Here is a 20626-nt window from a genome sequence, read left to right as displayed (position 1 = left end):
CGATCGAGGCTTTAAGATCCTGCCCCAGTTTGTTCCGTAGTTCAGTCTTAAAGTCCCTTAGCGTAGCCAGGAGATCGTCTTTAGTGGGAGCCATGGCGTCTGTTCTCTTGCCCGATTCAGACAGCGAGCCTTTATCTGTTGACACGAAGAAGTTGGATACACTGGTCGTTGCCTTACTCGTCCCCTTCTTTGGTGGCATAGAGGCAGGCCTGGGCTGGCCTCTGTCGCAGTGGCAGGCCTGAGGAAGAAGTGTGGTGTGAGGCGGCCTGGGACCCCCCCAAAACACCAGCGGTATTAATGGCGCAGTCCTAGGTCCCAGCTAGAGGATGCCCCAGTACGCTCGCGTCCTGTGATCTGAGCTTCAATTGTTAAGCTGTTGTCATGGGGACTGCGATGGAGGCGGAGAGGCTGTAGCGAAGGAAGGCTTCTGTTAATTACATTTCGTTGGACGTCTCGAATCCAGAACTCAGGGTGGCATGTGGTGTGGGTACTAGCATAGTCAAGCTGCTGCAAGTATTAGCTGTCAAGGTGACAGGACGCTGAGTGTCCCTTCGGGTCGTAGAGCAGTCGGTCACCAGTCCTCCTCCAACCCCTTCCAGCACTTCGAGATTCTGAGGATATTGCTCACCAATGCAGGGGGAAGCAGATTCAAAGGAGAGGCAGATCACAGCAACCCCACCGGGTCGGGCACACCGGGCCGCCACGTCAGGGTCAGGCACAGTGTCTACTGCCCGAGAAAAGCGGCATTCTCAAGACGTTATCTTGGGGATCAGAGCCCACTGGTTCAGCGCGGTTGGGATCTCTGGATTGTGTTCTTCAAAATTTGCCGCCGGTTCCCCCGGGGCCACCAGGGCACCCACGCGATCTGTCAGCCGAGGGAGCGTCACTCCGATGTAGGCAACTCAGCGGTTCCTCCTGTGGTTGCTATCTGTTGGCTGCAGTGGCTATGGACCCCTCTCTCTTCTCTAGAGCTCGCATGAAGTGGCAGGAAGAGTATGGCAGAAATAGACCATCACACTCAGCGAGCCCGCCGCCATGTTAAGGTCAGGCAGAGCACGGGATTCGACTCCCAACCAATGGTCTAACTCAGACATTTGCAACCAGGGTAGACCGCATTAGTTTGGGGCAATCGTGATGGGCAGTTGAAATTTGGGTACTCAGGGCTCATGCACCCACCTCTGTTACTTGGTAGTTGTGCCTCGGTAGTATCCTCGCTTCAGTCGTGCTGACCCACAGGTGCCCCGAGAGCACCACAGCACGAAGGCTCCACATGGAAGTCCAAGCTATGATGGCTGTGTCCCCGATGGACCCCGGAGTCGCTTCATGGCGGGGTCGAAGTTGCCACTTCACAGCAGGTAGGTGCCGCCATTTTAGGTGTTCTACAGCCGGACCGCCTCCACTGTATTCTGGTTGTTCTTGGGGGGTTGGCAACAAGACTGGGCTCTCAAAACATGTCCCTTGTTTTTACCGATGCGTTGATGCCTTTTTGGGGTCTGGCTGGCAAGCTCTAACCACAGCAAATTGGTTGGAGCTGTAGCGTAGATCGGGAGCCGAGACGAGCTACGTCCGTTCGGCCATCTTGCCCAGCCACGCCCCCACAGGTCCATTTTTTAAAGTATATTGAATTAGCAATCAACTGTTCTTGTGTTCGTTTCTAAATTAGACATACAACACCACCATGGTGCAGACTATCATATGTGCCAGTGTTGACAGTTAAGTGCCAGTGCCGAGCACCAGTAACCACCAGCTCAAATTAACACTGGGCAGTGTACACATCACTGAAGCAGACAGCTGGCACAATGATGCAGTGCTAGTTGTGTCTGTTGTGATGTTCTGTAACCAAAAGATGATGTGGTATTCTTTAACCACCACATAAGCTTAGGACTGGTAAGTATGTTGCTAAGCTCATATGATTCCAAGGTCAGAAGGCCTCAGGCTGAGCTGACCGTTGGATGCAGATGTGGACAGGGTCCCTAGTACCTCTTACTGAATAAAGGACCTTTTGATCATAACTTATGCACATGAGAGCCTTCTTTGAGAACTTAACATTGGCGATGAATGACATGCAAATAAGGGGGAAGACTAGAAGGTAACTTGGAATGAAAAGGAAGGGCAAGTTGGGACCCCAACACAACCGTTCTTTCCACTCCAGTGTCAAACCACGATCTCAAAACAAGGAATGAAACGAAAGACACCCTTACCATTCCCATGTGGTTTAGATTATCTGAGGTTATTTTTGAGGGGTACTACTCTCGCTTCTTAGCCGCCATGCGAGGCTCAAAACTGAGGATGAAACGCATGCAGTGAGTGTGAGGACATGGTGGGTTCAGAGAGGTCCATCTAAGCATCACTTAGTAATGGCATGCATGCAATCAAACAGTGTACCAGCCAGAGTTTAGTGCATCTCGCATTGATAGGCAATGGCACGCAGGGTGGTGCGAGGCTTCAGAGTGTCAGTGTGCAGAGTGGAGAGTATTTGTAGTGATTAGCAATAGCAGGCGTGCAATTCAATGCAGCACCAGCTAGAGTTGAAAGTGTCTGAGAGCCTAAGCTTTGCCTAGCAATGGCGCGTACGATATGCGATGCTCAATCCAACGCCCCAACACCTGAGTGAATCGGAGCTGAGAGAAGCTCAACGCAAGCTAGTTAACGCCACATACTGGTCGCATTCAATGCTGAATGTGTAATGTGAGTGGGCAGAGCTTGGGAAAGCACATTAAAGTGCAGGAAACCAATGCTGATCAGAGGGTAAGAAGGAAAAGTGCATTAAGGACCAGGAAACCAACTCTGAACATAGAGTAACTTGAGGAGCTATATGCAGCAGCACCAGAGAAGAACTTTTCAAAATACTTATTTATTTGTATTTGTCTATGAAAATGATTAATGAAAACTAAGGTAACTTGACTGAGGGACAAATTGGCATATGGGGTATTACTTCTGATACTTGCTAACTTCGGGTTTTGGCTTTGAATAACAGTGTTTGAACTGTGGATATTTGATATTTATAATTTTTTCTTGCCACTTTCAAACACTTTTCAGTGAACTGGTTCCATAGGGTCATTTAATTTTGGCACTGTCATTTCTGTATTATTGTTGATTTGTTTCATTATGCAAAATGTTACTGCACCACCATTTTGCTTTGCAATACTTGGTGATGCCCCCATACAATGGCTGAAATGGAAAAAGGTGTTCAGTCATTGTGCGAGAGTGTGTGGCACCTCATTTAGGGCTGAAAGGAAAATGTTGTTGCTAATGCACTGTCTGGTCCTGAAGGTCAGGATGTGTTTGAACACCTTCCTGACCTATCTGACCTCGACTCAGTGATCTTGAACCAGATGATAAATTGGTTGCAGAGGACACAATCTCACAAGAAAAAGAGAATTCGTCTGAGGGCCCATTTGGGATTGTTCGAGACAATGGTGAATCTGTTATTATACTATTTGACTCTTGTGCTAAGGTGCCACTTAGGCCAAAAACATTTTAAGAGCACAATCTGATGGGGAAAGTAAAACTATTAAAACCGGACATAAAACCAAAGGGGTATGGTAGAGAACCAATTGAATTGCTTGAATAATTTTGGGGAGCTATGGAATTTAAAGACAAAATTATACCAGGGAAAATATATCTTTCCATCAAAGGAGATTCACTTATTAATCGGATTCACCAGAGAGATCTATTTGTATCTCTGGATCCCAATGAGAACCTCTCTGTTAGAGTCAAAGAGGTTCCGGCTATCAGTTGTGTTTCAGAACAATGTGACGATTTGATCAGAGGGTTCCCTGATGTATTAAAATAAAATCTGGGGTGTCTCAAAGACTATGTACATATGATTATGCTCAAGCCTAACACCCAACATAAGGTGGCTAAAATGAGGAACGTTCCTCTACTGGTGGGAGACAGCATGCGGAAAGAGTTGGATACGTTGATCAATAATGGGATTATCCAGGAGGCTGAAGTCATGGAATGGCTGGCACCTGTTGTAATTGACCGTAAGACAAATGGGGAGGCCAGGCTATGTGTGGACCTTTGAGAGCTCAACAAATTAGTGGTATTAAATCAATATCCACTACCGAATATCAATAAATTGTTGTGTTCTCTTAATTGTACTAAACATTTTTCCTCATTTGACTTAGCTCAGCATACCACCAGATAAGGTTTACCCCTCATCACAAGAATTAGCAACTTTTGTGAAGCCATTTGGCACCTTCAAGTTTTTGAGGATGCCATTTCAAAATATTAAAAGGAATAGAGAGAGTGAACATCCACCAGAATGATGTGTTGGATCATTTGGGCTCACCTTGGTGAACACAATATAAGACTGGGTGAAGTATTAGGGAGGTTGAAAAAAAGTGGGTTGACACAAAAGTCAGAGAAAGGCAAGTTTAATGTGCCTGAGATAGAATACGTAGGAGACTTGATTATAGCATCTGGTATTCAACCCAAAAGTGGCTTGTGGATGCCATAAATGACTTGCCTTCTCCTAAGAGTAAGGCGGAGATGGTTAAATTTCTTGGCATGGCAAAGTTTTACTGTAGGTAATTTGCAGAAAAAATGGTGTGCATGAGAGGTTTACTGAAAAAAGGCAAGGAATATTTCTGGTGTTGATCATGTGATAATGAGTTTGAAGATGTAAAATCTTGCTTAGACAATGCTTGAAATTTGGGAAGTTTTGAGCCCAAGGAAAAGACCTTAGTAATGACTGATGCCAGCTCTAAAGACCTGGGAGCAGTTCTTATACAAAGATAGGGGCCTAGGACAGAGCCACATTGTTTGTGCCACAAGGGCTGAGAGGAGTGGAGGACAAATACTCTGTGATAGAGAAAGAGGCATTGGGAGTCTTTTGCGTTGTGAGGAAACTAAAGAAATCTCCATGGGGGTGAAGGTTTGAGATCAAAACTGATCACAAGCCTCTTAGAGATGTGTTTTCATAGAAAGGAATCAGTTCAGTTCATACGTCTTTATTTCGATATTATTTCATCATAAAAGACATGCGATAAATCATTCCACTCATGACTAAAAACTCCAGTTGTCAAAATTACACAAAATATTAAAAGATCAGGAAAATAAGATAAAATACATACAAGAGTTAATTAGCACAAATCATCACTAATAAGCGGAGTTAAACATAGTATACGCAATAAAATAGGATTAAAAGGTATTTAAAAATGTCGGTTAAAGACGTGTTAAAAATATGTACTTGTTATGAGGGGCTATTTAGCCACTATTGCAATGTTGACTGGCTCTAATAATCCATGTCCAACCCAGAAATTTTGCAATGGCTATAGCCACTGGGATCGATGTATTGGTCCTTAAGAGCCATAATGCCTCCTGGCTCACCCGAGTTTTCATGTTTTTACAGATGGGTTTGAGCCATTTTCCTCGGGGGGCTGAATAGGATGGGCAAACAAAAAATACATGGCCTATGGACTCTTTTTTATCCCTGGACCAAGGGCAGTACTCATTCGTCTGGCCACGCCATGTAGATGTAAAGGATCTCACTGGAAGTGACCCCACCCTAAACTGATGGTATAGTTTTCTATCACAGCTCTTTACAATTACATCCCAATACTCCTCTAAAGAGGGAGTGATCCTGTGTTCCATGAATCTACCAGAAAGAGAAGTGGGATCTGTCTGGACAATATGTTGATAACGTATAGTCGCCCAGTACTGTTCTTTAAAATCCTTTTTTGAAGGAAAAATGCTATTACCGGGATCCGACCATAACTGATCATGGCCCATGTTTACCAGTATCAATCTCACATTTCTAAACCAAGGGATGTTAGCAGATCTGTTGGACCTGTCAGCCCTAGGGTGGTCTCCCCTTCTATTTTTGTATCGTGCCTCATTTTTTCCACCCTCATTTCTATGTTGGACTAGGTCTCCGGGCGCCTTTTCATTGCCAGGCAGTGTTAAGGTGCAGGTGCTCCCTTCTCCCAAGATGGCTGCCACAGACCCCTGCTACTGCAGGGTGGTCGTTTTTCATAGTAGCACCCTAGCTGCCAGGAGCTGGCTGGGACCCACAACAATGTTGCGATACCAGCCCGCCTTTTTGTCCCATAGTTAGAGTGGGGAAGCTCCTGGAAGAAGCTGGAACCTTCTAGAAGGGAGGTGGGGTTTTACTTTTGCCGCCTTGGCTAGAGGTCACCTGACCTAGGGCTACTTAAGAGTGGGAGGGAAGCTTTTGTGGTGAGTTGGCCATTGGGGTGAAGCAGAGCTGGAAGAATCCACCAGGAGTGTAGGCGGTAGGGCCTAGCCAGGGACTTATGCCTCTGAGAGTGACAGGATTTAGGTACTGCCTCTTAAGTGAGTGAGGTGCCCTGTGAATCCCACTGATCTTGCCCAGTAGTAGGAGGACCCAGAGACTCTCTGCCAGCCTGACTAGGAAGGACCTAGTCGCCCTCTCCATCCCTACCCCTGTAACAGAACCCCTTAAGGGCGCCAGATACATCTGCGCCAAAAGACTTCATCTGTCAACTGAGAACTGAAACCTAACTTTAAGAACTGAGACTGCATGACAAGAGCGAGCTGTAAGCCTTGAATGCCAGAGCTGAGACTGCGTGTCCAAGCTACCCTAGTGAACAAAATACTAAGCCGATTGCCAAGCCACCGGGGATCGACCAGGTACTAGCGCTGTGACCCCCGCGCTCCCTGCCCTGGTCTGGGACCCCCGGCATCGTGCTCCGCTGAGCACCATATCCCCATCCTTAATTTGAGCCCCCCCCCTGCGACGACGAAGCCAGCGCGCTCACCGCCGCGGCCTGGAGGCCTGGGAGAGTGCCCTGCTGTGTCGCGAGGCCCAGGCGAAGTCCGGGGCCCCGTCGCTGCCGTCGCAGCCGTGTGAGGAGAAGCGCAAGGTCGGGCCGAGTTCCCCCAACGTCGTGAGGACGGACGCCTGCTGACGCCGAGACGGAGGTAAGCCCGGAGGCCGAGATCCCCCCTGGTGCGCCCCCTGCTGGTCTGGAAACCACACCGCACTTGGCCCGGGTTGTCCCCTCCGTGGGAATCCCCTCCCCTGCCTGCGCGACGGAGAGACCCCGCCGAGGGATCCTGTCCGTGTCCCCCCTCCTGTGTTACTGAGCGCGGTGTTCTGTGAACTGCACCGGAGCATAGGGACTCGCTCCTCAAGTCCAGTAATCTTCCCCGCTGGAAGCCATTCAAAGTACTGACAGACATTACTCTCGTGTGGCGCTTCACGCTACCGACTCTGCTTCCTCAGATGGAGGGACCGGGACGGCGAGTAACCCCATGTGGTATATGCACTGCTCGAAAGTAACTATATGCCAAGGAATGCGAGTAGCGCATTGTGTTATATGCTCTGCTCGAAAGTAATTACATGCCAAGGAATGCGAGTAGCGCACTGTGTTACATGTTCTGCTCGAAAGTAATTACATGCCAAGGAATGGGAGTAGCGCATTGTGTTATATGCTCTGCTCGAAAGTAGTTACCTGCCCAGGAATGCGAGTAGCGCACTGTGTTAGATGCGCTGCTCAAAGGTAATGACATGCGACTGATTACGAGTCACGCGATGTATTAAATGTTCTACGCAAACGTATCCACATGCAACTGATTGCGCGTAGCGCTATGTTTATATGCCTTGCTTCACAGTACTAGGGGCCCTTGATCACGAGGAGCGCTCAGTTCTACAGGCGCCATGTTAAGTGAACCCAATGTGTCCCCTTTCAAGTATTACGCTTAGTTAGACGGCCGGTTCAGGGAAAGACTTTACGTAAGCGCGCACGGCGCTAGAACAAGGTTAGGCACTGCATAGATATCACCCAGAGTGTCGAATGTAATGTCACAATGGTATTATGATTCATGTATTACCTTGTTATTTCCTGAACTGCATCTGACCAGCTATACTTGGATAAACTTGAAGTATTTGCATAATTTAAACGGTGTGGCGTCCCTTATTGTGTGTGACTCTAGTCCATGAGAAGCGTGTGGTGTATGGTTGCTTAACACATAGCCCTCTGGTTGCCCGACCAGCTCGCGCCACGCTACCGCCTATAGGGCCTGGTGACCCCAGGTTCCTACAAGATCCCAAAATGGATCTAACATCTAATATCTCCTTTGCAAAAGTAGCAAGTTCAGGTGTTGACCAGATCCTTCTCCACAGAGCAACGGATCTATACTGTGCCACTTCGTCAATAGGATAACAACCCAGGTCTAGTAACAAGGGCTTCAAGGGACTAGATTGGGGCAGGCCTATTAGATTACGTTGAAATTTCTTTTGGACTTTAACCAAGGAGGACAAGTCTGAAGAGCCCCATAAATCTGCACCATACAGGATTGCTGAACTTATTTTAGCATTATAAATTCTTAATGCAGGGCCAATCCTTTTGGTTGTAGAGGTTCTTTGTTCCTTGATTAAGGTACCAGATTGTTGGGCAAATTTCAACAACAGGACATCAACCTGTGGTTTCCATCTTAACTTATTTTCAAGTACAATCCCTAAATATGTCATAACTTCCACCTGTTCTAGTTCGACACCATTCATCCTAACGTGACCCTTCTGTGGCTTATTTCTAGTAAACACCATAAATTTTGTCTTGCTGACATTGACTTGAAGGTCGTTGTCTTTACAAAACTCTTCAAACTTGTTTATGGCGAGTTGGAGCCCCTTTTGAGTCTTGTATAGAATGAGGGTATCATCCGCAAAGATGAGAAGTGGGAATTTAGTACCACCTAAAATAGGGGCATCAGTGGGAGTGTCTACAAAGTACTGTACGACCCTGTTGATAAATAACAAAAACAGAGTTGGTGCAAGGACACATCCCTGGCGGACGCCACGGGTGACTGGAAACCTCTCTGTTATCTGTCCTTGCCTGCCCCATCTCACCTGGGCAAAGTTAGCCACATGTAATCTTATTGTTATATCCAGGAGTGCTGACGGCATTCCCATGTTCCTTAGGGCAGCCCATAGCTTTTCTCTTGGTATGAGGTCGAATGCAGACTTTAAGTCTACAAACGCTGCGTAAATAGTTCCACCGCCCAAGGTCACCACCTTCCAATATATAAGAAGGAATCTAAACACCTGGTCAATTGTACTGACACTGGGTCTAAATCCTGCTTGCATAGGAGATAATATATTCTCAATCTCCATCCATTCAAGGATTTTAACCAACACCATCCTAGCTACAACTTTTTGAATTTAATCTATTAGACTTATAGGGCGATAGTTTTCCGGGGCCGAGCGTTCCCCCTTCTTAAATATAGGTAAAATTTCCGCCCCACGCCATGAATCCGGAATTTGGGCACCACTTGCAATGGCATAAGCTATAAAAGTGATATAAGGGACCCAATTCAATAAATCAAATTTGAATAAGTCGGCCGGGATACAATCAATGCCAGGGGCTTTACCTGCTTTAATCAAACCCAGAGCAAACTCTGCATCAGTATTCTCAAAAACTATAGGTGGACAGAACAGTGATTCACTTAAAAAAGAGCAGATAAGCCACTCACAGTTTCTGGTTCACTACCCCTAAACTGGTGCTCAAAATATTCTACCCACACTTCTGGCGAGACAAAATTCGTTGGGATCTGACAGTCCTGATTACTACCCCATTTGACTCTCTGCCAAAACTTAGTCTGGTCCTTTGATTTACTGGCTTCATACAAGTCCAGCCAATGCAAATCATCCCATTCTCTCCTTGACTCTCTTTGTACCTTTTTATACGCAAGCCTTGCCATCCTAATTTCTGGCACATCTCTAGATTTTAAGGCTTTAATCAGGTGAGTATGTGCCTGTCTACAGGAATTATTATACCATTTTTTTCCTGTTTTTGGGACCTTTAAGTTCATGGGTTTATAACTTGTAGTGAAAAGACATTTTAAGACACCAAAGAGCTTGTCATGCTGACCAATTATGTACGATAATTGGTTCAACGGGTCAACCAGCGCTTGCAAAGCAGATAAAGTGGAAGAGACCTCTAATGAAATTCTGTCTAATATCATAGGATCCTTCACTATCCTGCTCCACCTAAGCCTTCTACTGTCGTTTGTTAGAATTGCCTCTGCAGTTGTACACTCAGTCGGAATTAATCTCCTTAGGCAGTCCTTTAGATTTAGACCAAGCACTAACGGGTTATGGTCGCTCTCAGGTCGAGCCATTATAAACATATCCTCCAATAGCACCCAGTACTCAACCCCGATTAGGATATAGTCAATTCGACTAGTACTGGTGCCGTTGTCAAATGTGGCCCGGCCTTCTTTATCAGAATGTGATCGGCCATTAACCGCTCTCAACCCCCACTCAAGACACAAACCCATCCATTGTAGTGCAGCCTCTGTCCCTCGCTTAATCGGTTTTAGTTCGAGGGGAGGGATATTCCATTGCACATCTTCTTCAGCAAATATGTCCACTCCCTCATATTGGAGTGGTTCGAAGGTACAATTAAAATCCCCCGCCACTACCACGAACTTATCCCTACCGATATTATTAAGGAGGAGATCTAATTCTCTAATAACCAACGGACTACGTCCCCCAGGGAGTCCGCGAGCATATATGTTGACAATAAAAATCTCCTGGAGGTTGGGACTCGTCAGCATAATCCCACTAACACTTCATTGATCCTATAACTGAGTGACTGGCTCACCCAAATAGTTAATCCCCCAGAAGCTCTGCCCATTCTACCCCTCTGGGCAGGTTTGTAGAAATTAATATACCCATGTCTATAAATAGGATCAAGGGCCCAGGTTTCCTGAAATATTAAAATGTCCTGGTTGTCCACAAAGTCAGCCCACTGTCCTAGGCCTACCTTGCTTTTCAGCCCTGCAATATTCCAGGAAGCTATTTTAAGCGGGGTATTCATACTAGGGGATTGAGAATGTTCGATAGCCTGGAGACTAATACTCGATAATCCTCCACTCTCCAACAAGGAATCCCTGTCTGTAAATATCCTGGTTGAAAATGCGGACTGCCCCTTTCCTTGCACACCCTCCGATATCGCCGGCACCAACTCCAATGGGCTACCTAAAATTAATCCATCAGGGACAACTACTTCCCCCCCTATGGTACCAGTCCCTATGGAGACCGCTTCAGGATTCATCGGCCAACTATTTTTACCGTGCCTGTATGAAAGTCAATCTACCCCCTCTAGACCTATAAGGGGCTCGAACCGGTTAGACAAGGGAAGGTGTCGCTCTATCTGGATTACAGGATTTCCCCCCGGGTGTCTTCTCCTATATGGATTGAAAGGTAAGTGGGAAGACCCACTAGTTGAGCGAGGGTAGAAATAATCAAGACCTAAGGATTGTATATCTCCCTCCCTCCCAAATCTTGGCTCTCTGCGGATAAAATCAACCACCCAAGGGTCCCTAAAATTCACAATGATACAGTCACCCTCTAAGTCTTTTGGACATTGTCCCACCCATTTCACCCTTCTAACAAAGAGTATCTCAGTGTTAGAGAAGGGAGGGAGAATTCTTTTCTTATTAAGCCAAAATATGACTTTATTTTTTAGCTCTCTATCTGATTTTTGTTTATCCTCCCCCAATGAAGGGACTCCCACCAGAATGATAGTGTAAGGTGTGGATTCAGAGGGAAGATTAACACAAGGCAAACGCTGCTTGTTTTTCTCCTTCTCCAACCGAGAATACCCAGTTAGCCCACTAACTGGAACTGGATCTTCCAGAGCAACCTTTGTTTTAGACACCGCCCCTGCCCCAGTATGCCTAGCCTGTGTGGTAACTATAATGGTTTTGCCTACCTGGGGAATATCCGTACTATGTTGTACTTCTTGGGAATTAGGAATGTCATTTACAACTGATGTTAAAGCACTTGTTCCATTATCTAACCCTGTTTTTTGGGGTTCAACAATCAGTACGTTAGGGTTTTCCATTCTTGTAACTAATTTGTTCAGTACGTCTGTGTTTAATAAAACAAGGTTCTCCAACTTGTCTAATTTCGAATTAATCAACCTTGTTCTCTCCACTAGGGGTACGATCAAGGATTTGATTAGGGTTTCCAGTTTACCCAAAAGACCATCAGCAGCACTACGCGTGGGGGTCTGTTGGGCTGGACCTCTTTTGACCAAAGTTGGGTTTGTTGGCTGGGTAGTATCATTAGGGGTCAAAGTTTTCCCAGTTTAGTTAGGGATTTTGGGCATTTTAGCAGTTCCACCCTTCTGAGGACCACCCCCTCTTTTCCTTTTGCTTGGTTTGGTATTTACCAGTGAGCCTATTTTTTGGGTTTCTGTAGTGGGTCTATGTAACGGAGAAGGGCTAGAAACTCTACTGAATAGGCTACTAGAAATCATACTGGGTGGAGAATGATTGGGGGTAGAGCAATCCGCTGAATTGTCCGCAACCAGAATCGTTGGGCTCGAGCAGGATCGAGATTCCTGGGTAATAATAGGTTTAGGTAATCTTGAGGGGTCAGGGGAGATCACAGTCCCAATGTGGCCTAAGGATGAGCGTTTCCCTGTATTGAGATCTAGGGACAGACGTTTCTCAGTAAGAGCAATCTCTTTCTCTAAATTCACTGTTGCTCGTTTTATAATTTGGTCCATTGTTCCACTGACCACCCCACCCGTGATTGGCAATTGAGCAGTTCTTCCCTTCCCAGAGCGTAATGTCATAACTGGTTGGTGGCAGTACTAGAATACAATGAATCGCAAACAATGAACAACTTAAAAACCAGATTAAGGGGAATAGCCCAGCCCAGCCTCAAACGACCTCGGACGGCCTCAGACGGTCCCGCCCTTGTCCCGGGATGCTCCCGCGGCGCTCCCGCGCAGCGGTATGATCAGCTTGCTATGAAGGGAGGGAGAGTGGTTAGGGGGAGGGGCAGGCATGCAGGGAGAGCGGACCAGGTGGTGTTAATTGGTCATGCAGGGACTCCAGGGAGATGAAGTCCCTGTAAATACGCTCGCAGCCCTGTAACCAGTTGAACCCTCACCTTTCCCAAACACAGCGCCTCTGCGCTAGTCCCGGTACAAACACAGTCGGCAAGCCCAAACAACGAAGCGGGACCCACGGAGCGGGTCCGGCGAGCAGTGGACAAATTCACGGGCAGAAGCACATCAGTTCTCCAGTACTGCTACACCTCCTTACGATCACCAGCAACTTGAATGAGTGTCCCTCGGTCTCACAGGAAGCGGCAGGTTTTACTCCTTCGTGGTCAGGGGGCGGGGCAGGCATGCAGGGAGAGCGGACCAGGTGGTGTTAATTGGTCATGCAGGGACTCCTGGAAGATGAAGTCCCTGTAAATACGCTTGCAGCCCTGTAGCCAGTTGAACCCTCACCTTTCCCAAACACAGCGCCTCTGCGCCAGTCCCGGTACAAACACAGTCGGCAAGCCCAAACAACGAAGCGGGACCCGCGGAGCGGGTCCGGCGAGCAGTGGACAAATTCGCGGGCAGAAGCACATCAGTTCTCCAGTACTGCTACACCTCCTTACGATCACCAGCAACTTGAATGAGTGTCCCTCGGTCTCACAGGAAGCGGCAGGTTTTACTCCTTCGTGGTCAGGGGGCGGGGCAGGCATGCAGGGAGAGCGGACCAGGTGGTGTTAATTGGTCATGCAGGGACTCCTGGGAGATGAAGTCCCTGTAAATACGCTCGCAGCCCTGTAGCCAGTTGAACCCTCACCTTTCCCAAACACAGCGCCTCTGCGCTAGTCCCGGTACAAACACAGTCGGCAAGCCCAAACAACGAAGCGGGACCCGCGGAGCGGGTCCGGCGAGCAGTGGACAAATTCACGGGCAGAAGCACATCAGTTCTCCAGTACTGCTACACCTCCTTACGATCACCAGCAACTTGAATGAGTGTCTGTAATTAAATTCACAAAATGGTAATTGCGCTTCAAGTTTGTGAGTTTGATTTATCATATGCCCTCACTACAAGTAATTTGCTGGCAGATTGCCTATTGAGGATTGTTTCGTATCTATGATGAGGATGGTCCAGGGAGTGACAAATACTTTGGTGGGGAAGAGCATGAAGAAGAAGTGAATGTGTGCCTGATCATGGATGGTATAGTACAGTAAGATGAGTGGAGGAAAGAAGTAAAGGAAGACATGGTGAAACAGAAGGTTGTTAGTCTGCTGTTAGGAGGCTGGTGCAGTAAAAAGAGATGTAAGGAAGATGTTTCAGCGCATTGTCAGGTGAAGGATGAGTTGGTCATGGAAGATTGGCTATTGATTAGGACTGGGCAGTGAACTACGCTCCGCTCGCAGAGTTTGCAGAGTTTTGCGCACTCCGCGTTATGCGGAGCTCGTGGAGTTCCGAAATCCTCCGCTTCGGGCAGCGGAGCGCAGTTTTTTTCCTTGCTTGCGTTCACCAATGCCAAGTTGGCGAGTGTGAGTGAGGAAAATCCACCTCCCGGCGATATTTTTCCTTGTTCGCGATCGTCAACATCAAGTTGGTGAGCGCAAGCGTGGAAAATAAACCTCACAGCGAGATTTCTCAACACGGGGGGTCAGGTTTCTAATTGCGAGTGGTCGCGTATGCTCGCGACCGCTCGCGTTGATAAACTGCCCCTTCGCGTTGAGAAAGCTGACGCCCGAGTAAAGGTCTACTCGAGCAGCAGAAAGGAAAGCAGCGCTCGCTTGAGCTGTGCATGGTGCTGTTTGCGATGATTGCACAGTGGGGACAAGCATCTGGCACTGAAAATCACAGTGAAAAGGACTTTTCTATCACACTCCGCTGCTTGCGGAGCTCCGCGTAGTGCGGTGGAGGTTTTTTCCACTTTGCGGAGTTTCGCGTAGCGCAACTCTGTGAACTCCGCACAGGGTTACTAATGATGGGAGGGATCAAATTGGTACCTCCACACCGCTTGAGGAAAGGGTTTCCGAATAATGTTCACGCAAGCCACATATTCAAGACCAAGGAGAGGGTCAGAGAAGGCTATTGGTGGCCAGCAATCGGCTTGATGGTTAAAGGAAAGTGAGGAATTGCATAGTTTGCGGAGGGACAAAGTGTTGAAATGCAGGACACAACCCAAAGTCATAAGAGAACAACCCTCAGGTCCATGGGTGGACATAGTATTAGTCATCCTCTGACCAGTCAATGTGAAATTAAGTGACAGGTTTGTTCTAGCATGCATTAATATATTCTCGCATTGGCCAGAGATATAAATGGTGAACTCATTAGAGTCCAGGGTGATGATAAGCTTCCTTAAAGAGATGTTTGAGATGGAGAGTTCCCCTCCTCACTACTTCCTGACAATGGTGTGCAACTAACATCAGAGATTGTTGAAGAGTTTTTGAGGATAAGGAGCTCGTAATATAAACAGGCAGCACTCTACCACCCAGAAACCGATGGCGTGGTGGAAGGCTTTATCAATTTGTTGAAGAAGAGCTTACAGCAATCGTTGGTGTGTGATGTAGATTGGGAAAGTGTAAATAAGTTTCCTACTTTAGGGCTGTACATGTTTCACCTAATTGTTTTATGCTTTTGTGTTGTGTTGGGTGAGGTAGGGGGTGTGGTGTTCTGTAAGCAAGAGATGATGTGTTATTCTTTCACCACCAGATTAGCTCTAGAATGGTAAGGATGTTGTTAAGCACATATGATTCCAGGGTCAGAAGGACTCCAGCTGAGCTGACCATTGGATGCTGGCATGGATGGGGACCCTATTACCTCTTACTTAATATAGGACCTTTTGAGCTTAACTTGTGCACATGTGAGAGCCTTCTTGGAGAGTTAACAGGTGTGTTGTGTGGAGCGATGGCTGTAGTGTCATGTGGGTGCAGCCAGTGGCACCTACCACATCAAGGAAGTGGGCAAAGGTATACATTATCTTTTCCACTCTTTGCCTTGCTCCCAGTGATGATGGCATGGGGAAAAACTAGTGCACTCTTCTTTTAATGCATCTTTGTACTGGATACAAGCATCAAGAATGGTTTGTCTGTGTGATGTCACACTGTCAGAGTTGACTGTTTGTAACGATCTAGTGGCCTGAAATGGAGTCTGTCTGTTTGTTACTCCATTTACCACTGCTGCATGGGTTGGATAGGGGCTCGCCTGTTTAGGTTCCTGCAGCCCCTGCTGCAACAGCATAAATAGGAGGTCCCGTCTTTCCGGACCCAAAGGTATCCGGTATCGAGTTTGCAGATCCAACAGTTTCAAGCCTGAAGAATCTTGGATTTCTAACTGACGGAATCTCACCCCAAGGCAAAGATCGATGTGAAAACTCTCTACATGTAATGAGGGCCAATGTCGGAAGTTGCAATTTCCTTGAACTCTATACTGGACATAGGAGGGAGTGTATATTATGCAGCATATCCTTTTGAATACTCTCCATATAGAATATTCATAGAGATGAGTGTGGTATTCCTTCCTCTAGTCAACCTTAATCACCTAGGCTTCATACGTTTGTGGTATGGTACACCCAGTTGCTGTAAAAATCATATCTTAAAATATTAGATATGTGAGAAACAGCATCACAAGATTGCATTATTTACCCTAGGGGTAATTTCTAGATGAATCAGATGAACTGATATTACAGCGCTCATTAGAGAAACATTTACCTCCTAACGAGGCAGGCAGTAAATATTCCACCGAGGCAGTAATTCCAGGGCTAAGGGATAAGAGTAACATGTAGAATCCCACTTCGCAGTGAAGTGGTTTGGACACCAGACAAGATAGCCATGTGATTGCTGAGCTGCGTACCTGAGGCCTTATTTCTTACCTCTTTTGATGTTGGAGGCATGATTCTCTTCATGGCAGCACGTTGGAAACTCCTTACTAACAACTCTTGAGCAATTTGGTACTTCACCTGTGAGCTTCAACATGTAATTTCAATTTGCCATGCATAGCGGCTGCTAATTTGTATTTCCGCACACTTGAAGTTTTTGACATTTCTAATTTTACACATGGAAGTAATACCCTCTCAGCTAGGAAATATACCTGATATTGCATGCCTTTCAGCAAGGTCGTGAGGTCCTGTGACCTACTTCTTCTTACCGCATCCTCAATATCTTAGTGGCCGCCATTTTGTCTTCTCCTCAGCTGAACAGGATTTCACTGAACAGAATGAAAACCAGATCTTAACGTACCTAGGGAACTGGGCCCTGTTTATTTGCAGGCCTTCTTCTTGCACAATAGACTCTTCTTCTATCATTATATGACACTGTTATTTCTCCTATAGGTGCTCCCCTATCTTTTGTCTGCATACTGTTTCCCATTGTTACATTCTTCTTAAGGATAAGCCACTGTCTAATTAATTATTAGTTTATGGGTAGAATACAATGCTCGATGCCTCCACTTAATACCTCATCTGGTTCTCTGCATTGTTCTTCTGTGCATGATTATAATATTTTTTCATTTCTGTATTCTTTATATTCAACAGTATATTGTTCATATTATTGCAAGAAATATTTTAGCACATGAATTTTACTGCTTTTTTAATTCAGAGTAATATCTTGGAATGTTAAAGGCTTGAATAATCCAATCAAACGACATAGAGTTCTCTCTCATCTTTCAAAATTGCATTGAAATATTGCATTTTTACAGGAAACAAATGTAACTGAGTCTGATGCCCTAAAACCTAAAAAGTATGGGGTGCGTTATGTTTATTTTCGCCGGCACTGCAGAAGGAAAATGAAACTATCATACTAATTCATAAACGCCTAAATGTCACAACATTATTGCAGTCCATTGATACAGAAGATAGATAGGTTATGGTTGACCTCTTAATGGATAAAATTCCTCTTTCAATTTTGAATGCGTATAGACCGACCACATAAACAACTCTTTTTGGCTTGATAGCACTAACAAAATTTTGAACATTACCAGAGAATGCTTCATAATGGGAGGAGATTGTAATTAGGCACTTTAACCACTTTTAGATAGAGCTTCTCAAGTTAGATTTCTCCTTATGAAAATGTATGTCTTCCTGTTCTACCATGTCCCAAAATCTTTAATAGACAGATTGCGAGTTGCTAATCCAACCACACGAGAATATACCTTCTTTTCTCCACCACACTATACCCAATCCAGACTTGATTACTTGTTTTCATCTAAATTCCTGGCACAAAATCTTCTTAATGCACAAACTGGTTCTACATTAATTTCTGTCCATGCCACCACTATAGCAGATTTTGATTTATTTCCCATTCCACCTACCTAAGACAATGGAGAATTGATAATGCTCTGCTTCTAGATTCTACATTCAATACGCAATTTAAGACTTTTGTGACTTAATTTCTCTCTTTTAATACCCTCATGAAACTTCTTTACCTATCTTTTGGGACACTTTAAAAGCATCTGCAAGAGGTTTTACCATTGATTTTGTTAATGTAAAAGGATGGAAGTTGACAAATAATCCAAAACACTACTAAAGGAAATCAAAAATCGAGTACATGCTTTTTATACCTCCAAATCTCAACATTTCTGTCACAACCTAACACAATGTTATTTTAATCAATTAACCACTCAGCAAGCCTCCTCTTCCCTTTTAGGACAAAACAATAGATATTATGGGAGCCAGAACAAAAGAGGAAAAATGTGGCTATTTATTTAAAAGTCAAGCAAGAATGAAAAAGATAGAATCAATTATAAATTCGCAGGGCCTACCGGTCATTAAAGATGCAGACATTTTGGTGCCTTTTATAAATACCCCTGAACATAACCCCTCGATTCAAAAAATAATTGCTTATTTGGCTTCCATTGCAAAGCTAACTCGGAACATGTAAACATTTTACAACTAGAAAACGATATATCCCTTACAGAGATCACAGCTGCTGTCAAAACAGTTAAAACCTAAAAAGACGCCCGGACTAGACAGATTTACATCTGAATTTCATGCCCACTTTTTTACAATCTTATTTTCTTGGCTTCTTAAACTCTACCAATACATTATAAATTCCCAGGTTGCCTCAGGTACTTTTCAAAAGGCACTTATTTGTCTAATTCTCAAAGAAAACTGGAATTTACTGCTATGTAAAAATTATCACCCTATATCTTTGGTAAATGTAGGCTATAAGATCTTTGCCAAAATTCTAGCACTTTATGTAGAGCCCTTGCTTTCTCAAATGATTGGTCCGGAACAAGATGGATTTATAAAAGGTTATTTTGCTACCGATAATACTCGATGCCTTTTTGATGTCCTTGGTAAATTCTCTAAACTCCACTACGAAATTGATGCCATTGCTGAAAAGGTTTTTGACTGGGTAGATTAGTAATTTATTTCTGAATTATTGAAAATGTTTTGGTTTAGGACCTACATTTCTTAATCTCATTTCTCTACTTTACGCATCTCCTCAAGCAGCTATTTTTGCCTTTGGCATGATTTCGGAATATGTTCCGCTCCCTGGACGAGTACGACAAGGATGTCATCTATCCCTCTTTTATTTATTTTTTATTTAGAACCCTTTTTAACCAAAATTAGAAACAATATACACATTCCTCGTTTCCCATATGGAGATTACCAATTAAAATTATCTGTCCCGGCTGGCGATACTTAATTATAACTTTCCAAACCAACTGAGTCCATACCTGCTTTTCAGACGGAGATCTACAATTTTTCCAGTATCTCTTGATATAAATGAAACCTTGATAAATTTGCAAATACTACTACTTGATAATATTCTGTATAAAAGTTATTTTAAAGACTTAGGAATCACTTGGAATCCAATTAAGATTAAATATATAGAAATATGGCATACAATCACAATTAAAACAAGTATTACAATGAATTTTGAAGATCTCCTGGACAAAACACAACAGTTTTGCTCAAAATGGGATCCTCTATTTCTATCCTGGTGGGGGAGATTAAGCTCCATTAAAATGATGCTTTTCCTTTGTGTGATGATTCAATTTCCATGATTCCGGTCCACCTTCCCCTTCATTTCTTCAAGAAAATTGACTTTATCCTTACACATTTTTTGTGGAATAATAAACCTCTCCAAATTGTTCTTTCACGTTTGAAACTTCAGGAGCAACATGGTGGTGTTAATTTTCCCAATTTCCCAAAATTTAATGAGGCATTTTGTTTCAAAGAAGCTACTACCTCGCTTAATGTTGATACTGTTTTATCCAAACCACTATGGCTGTTTCTTGAACAATCATTTATTTCACCCTTTTAGTTTGCTGAATTTTTTTATCTTTTTTCACAAAGGCTACTCATATTTCATATTCTTCTGTTGCACATTCCTATAACCTTTTATTCCCTAAACATTTACATAAAACTAATTTTACAAACTCTTCTATATGGCATAATAAACATTTCAAACTAAAAACTAGAACCTTATTTTGGAATTCTTGGAGAACTAAGGGGCATATCAACAAGGACTTTATCTCTGCTTTTTTGGCTTTAAAAGCCAAAAAAGCAGAGATAAAACTAGCGCCCTATCAGCAACAGGGTGCTAACATGCAAATTTGCATGTTAGCACCCTTTTACTCTACGCTTCCCCTTGCATCTCTAATGAGATGCAAAGGGGGCGGTCCAGAGTAAAATAATAGGAGAAATGTCGCTAAGCGACATTTCTCCTAATATCAAGGATGTCGCTAACCCTGTTAGCGATAAAAAAAAGCAGCGCTAACCGCGGTTAACGCTGCTTTTTTACGTCTGGTATTTTTCTGCCTTAGCAATGATATGCTATGTAAGGTGGATATCATGGCTAAGTATGTCTATCCCTATCAGCAAGCTATCGCCAAACCTTGTGGGAATATCGCTGTATTTCCAGCG

At 44.7% G+C, this 20626-nt stretch overlaps 1 protein-coding gene across 1 annotated transcript in view; it reads left to right on the top strand.

Annotated features, from left to right (window-relative positions):
• Positions 1 to 3868: 3868 nt before the first annotated feature.
• LOC146861462 (uncharacterized) overlaps positions 3869 to 20626 on the top strand; it is a 98854-nt gene continuing 82096 nt past the window's right edge. The window contains exons 1-2 of the mRNA XM_085646244.1: positions 3869 to 3989; positions 18916 to 19109. Of these exons, the coding sequence (XP_085502370.1) occupies positions 3869 to 3989; positions 18916 to 19109 (315 nt within the window). The remainder of the gene's footprint in view (positions 3990 to 18915; positions 19110 to 20626) is intronic.

This window comes from Triturus cristatus, chromosome 3_1 (genome assembly GCF_964204655.1).
Source record: "Triturus cristatus chromosome 3_1, aTriCri1.1, whole genome shotgun sequence".
NCBI classification, from domain to species: domain Eukaryota; kingdom Metazoa; phylum Chordata; class Amphibia; order Caudata; family Salamandridae; genus Triturus; species Triturus cristatus.
This window is presented reverse-complemented; position numbering and strand designations above follow the sequence as displayed.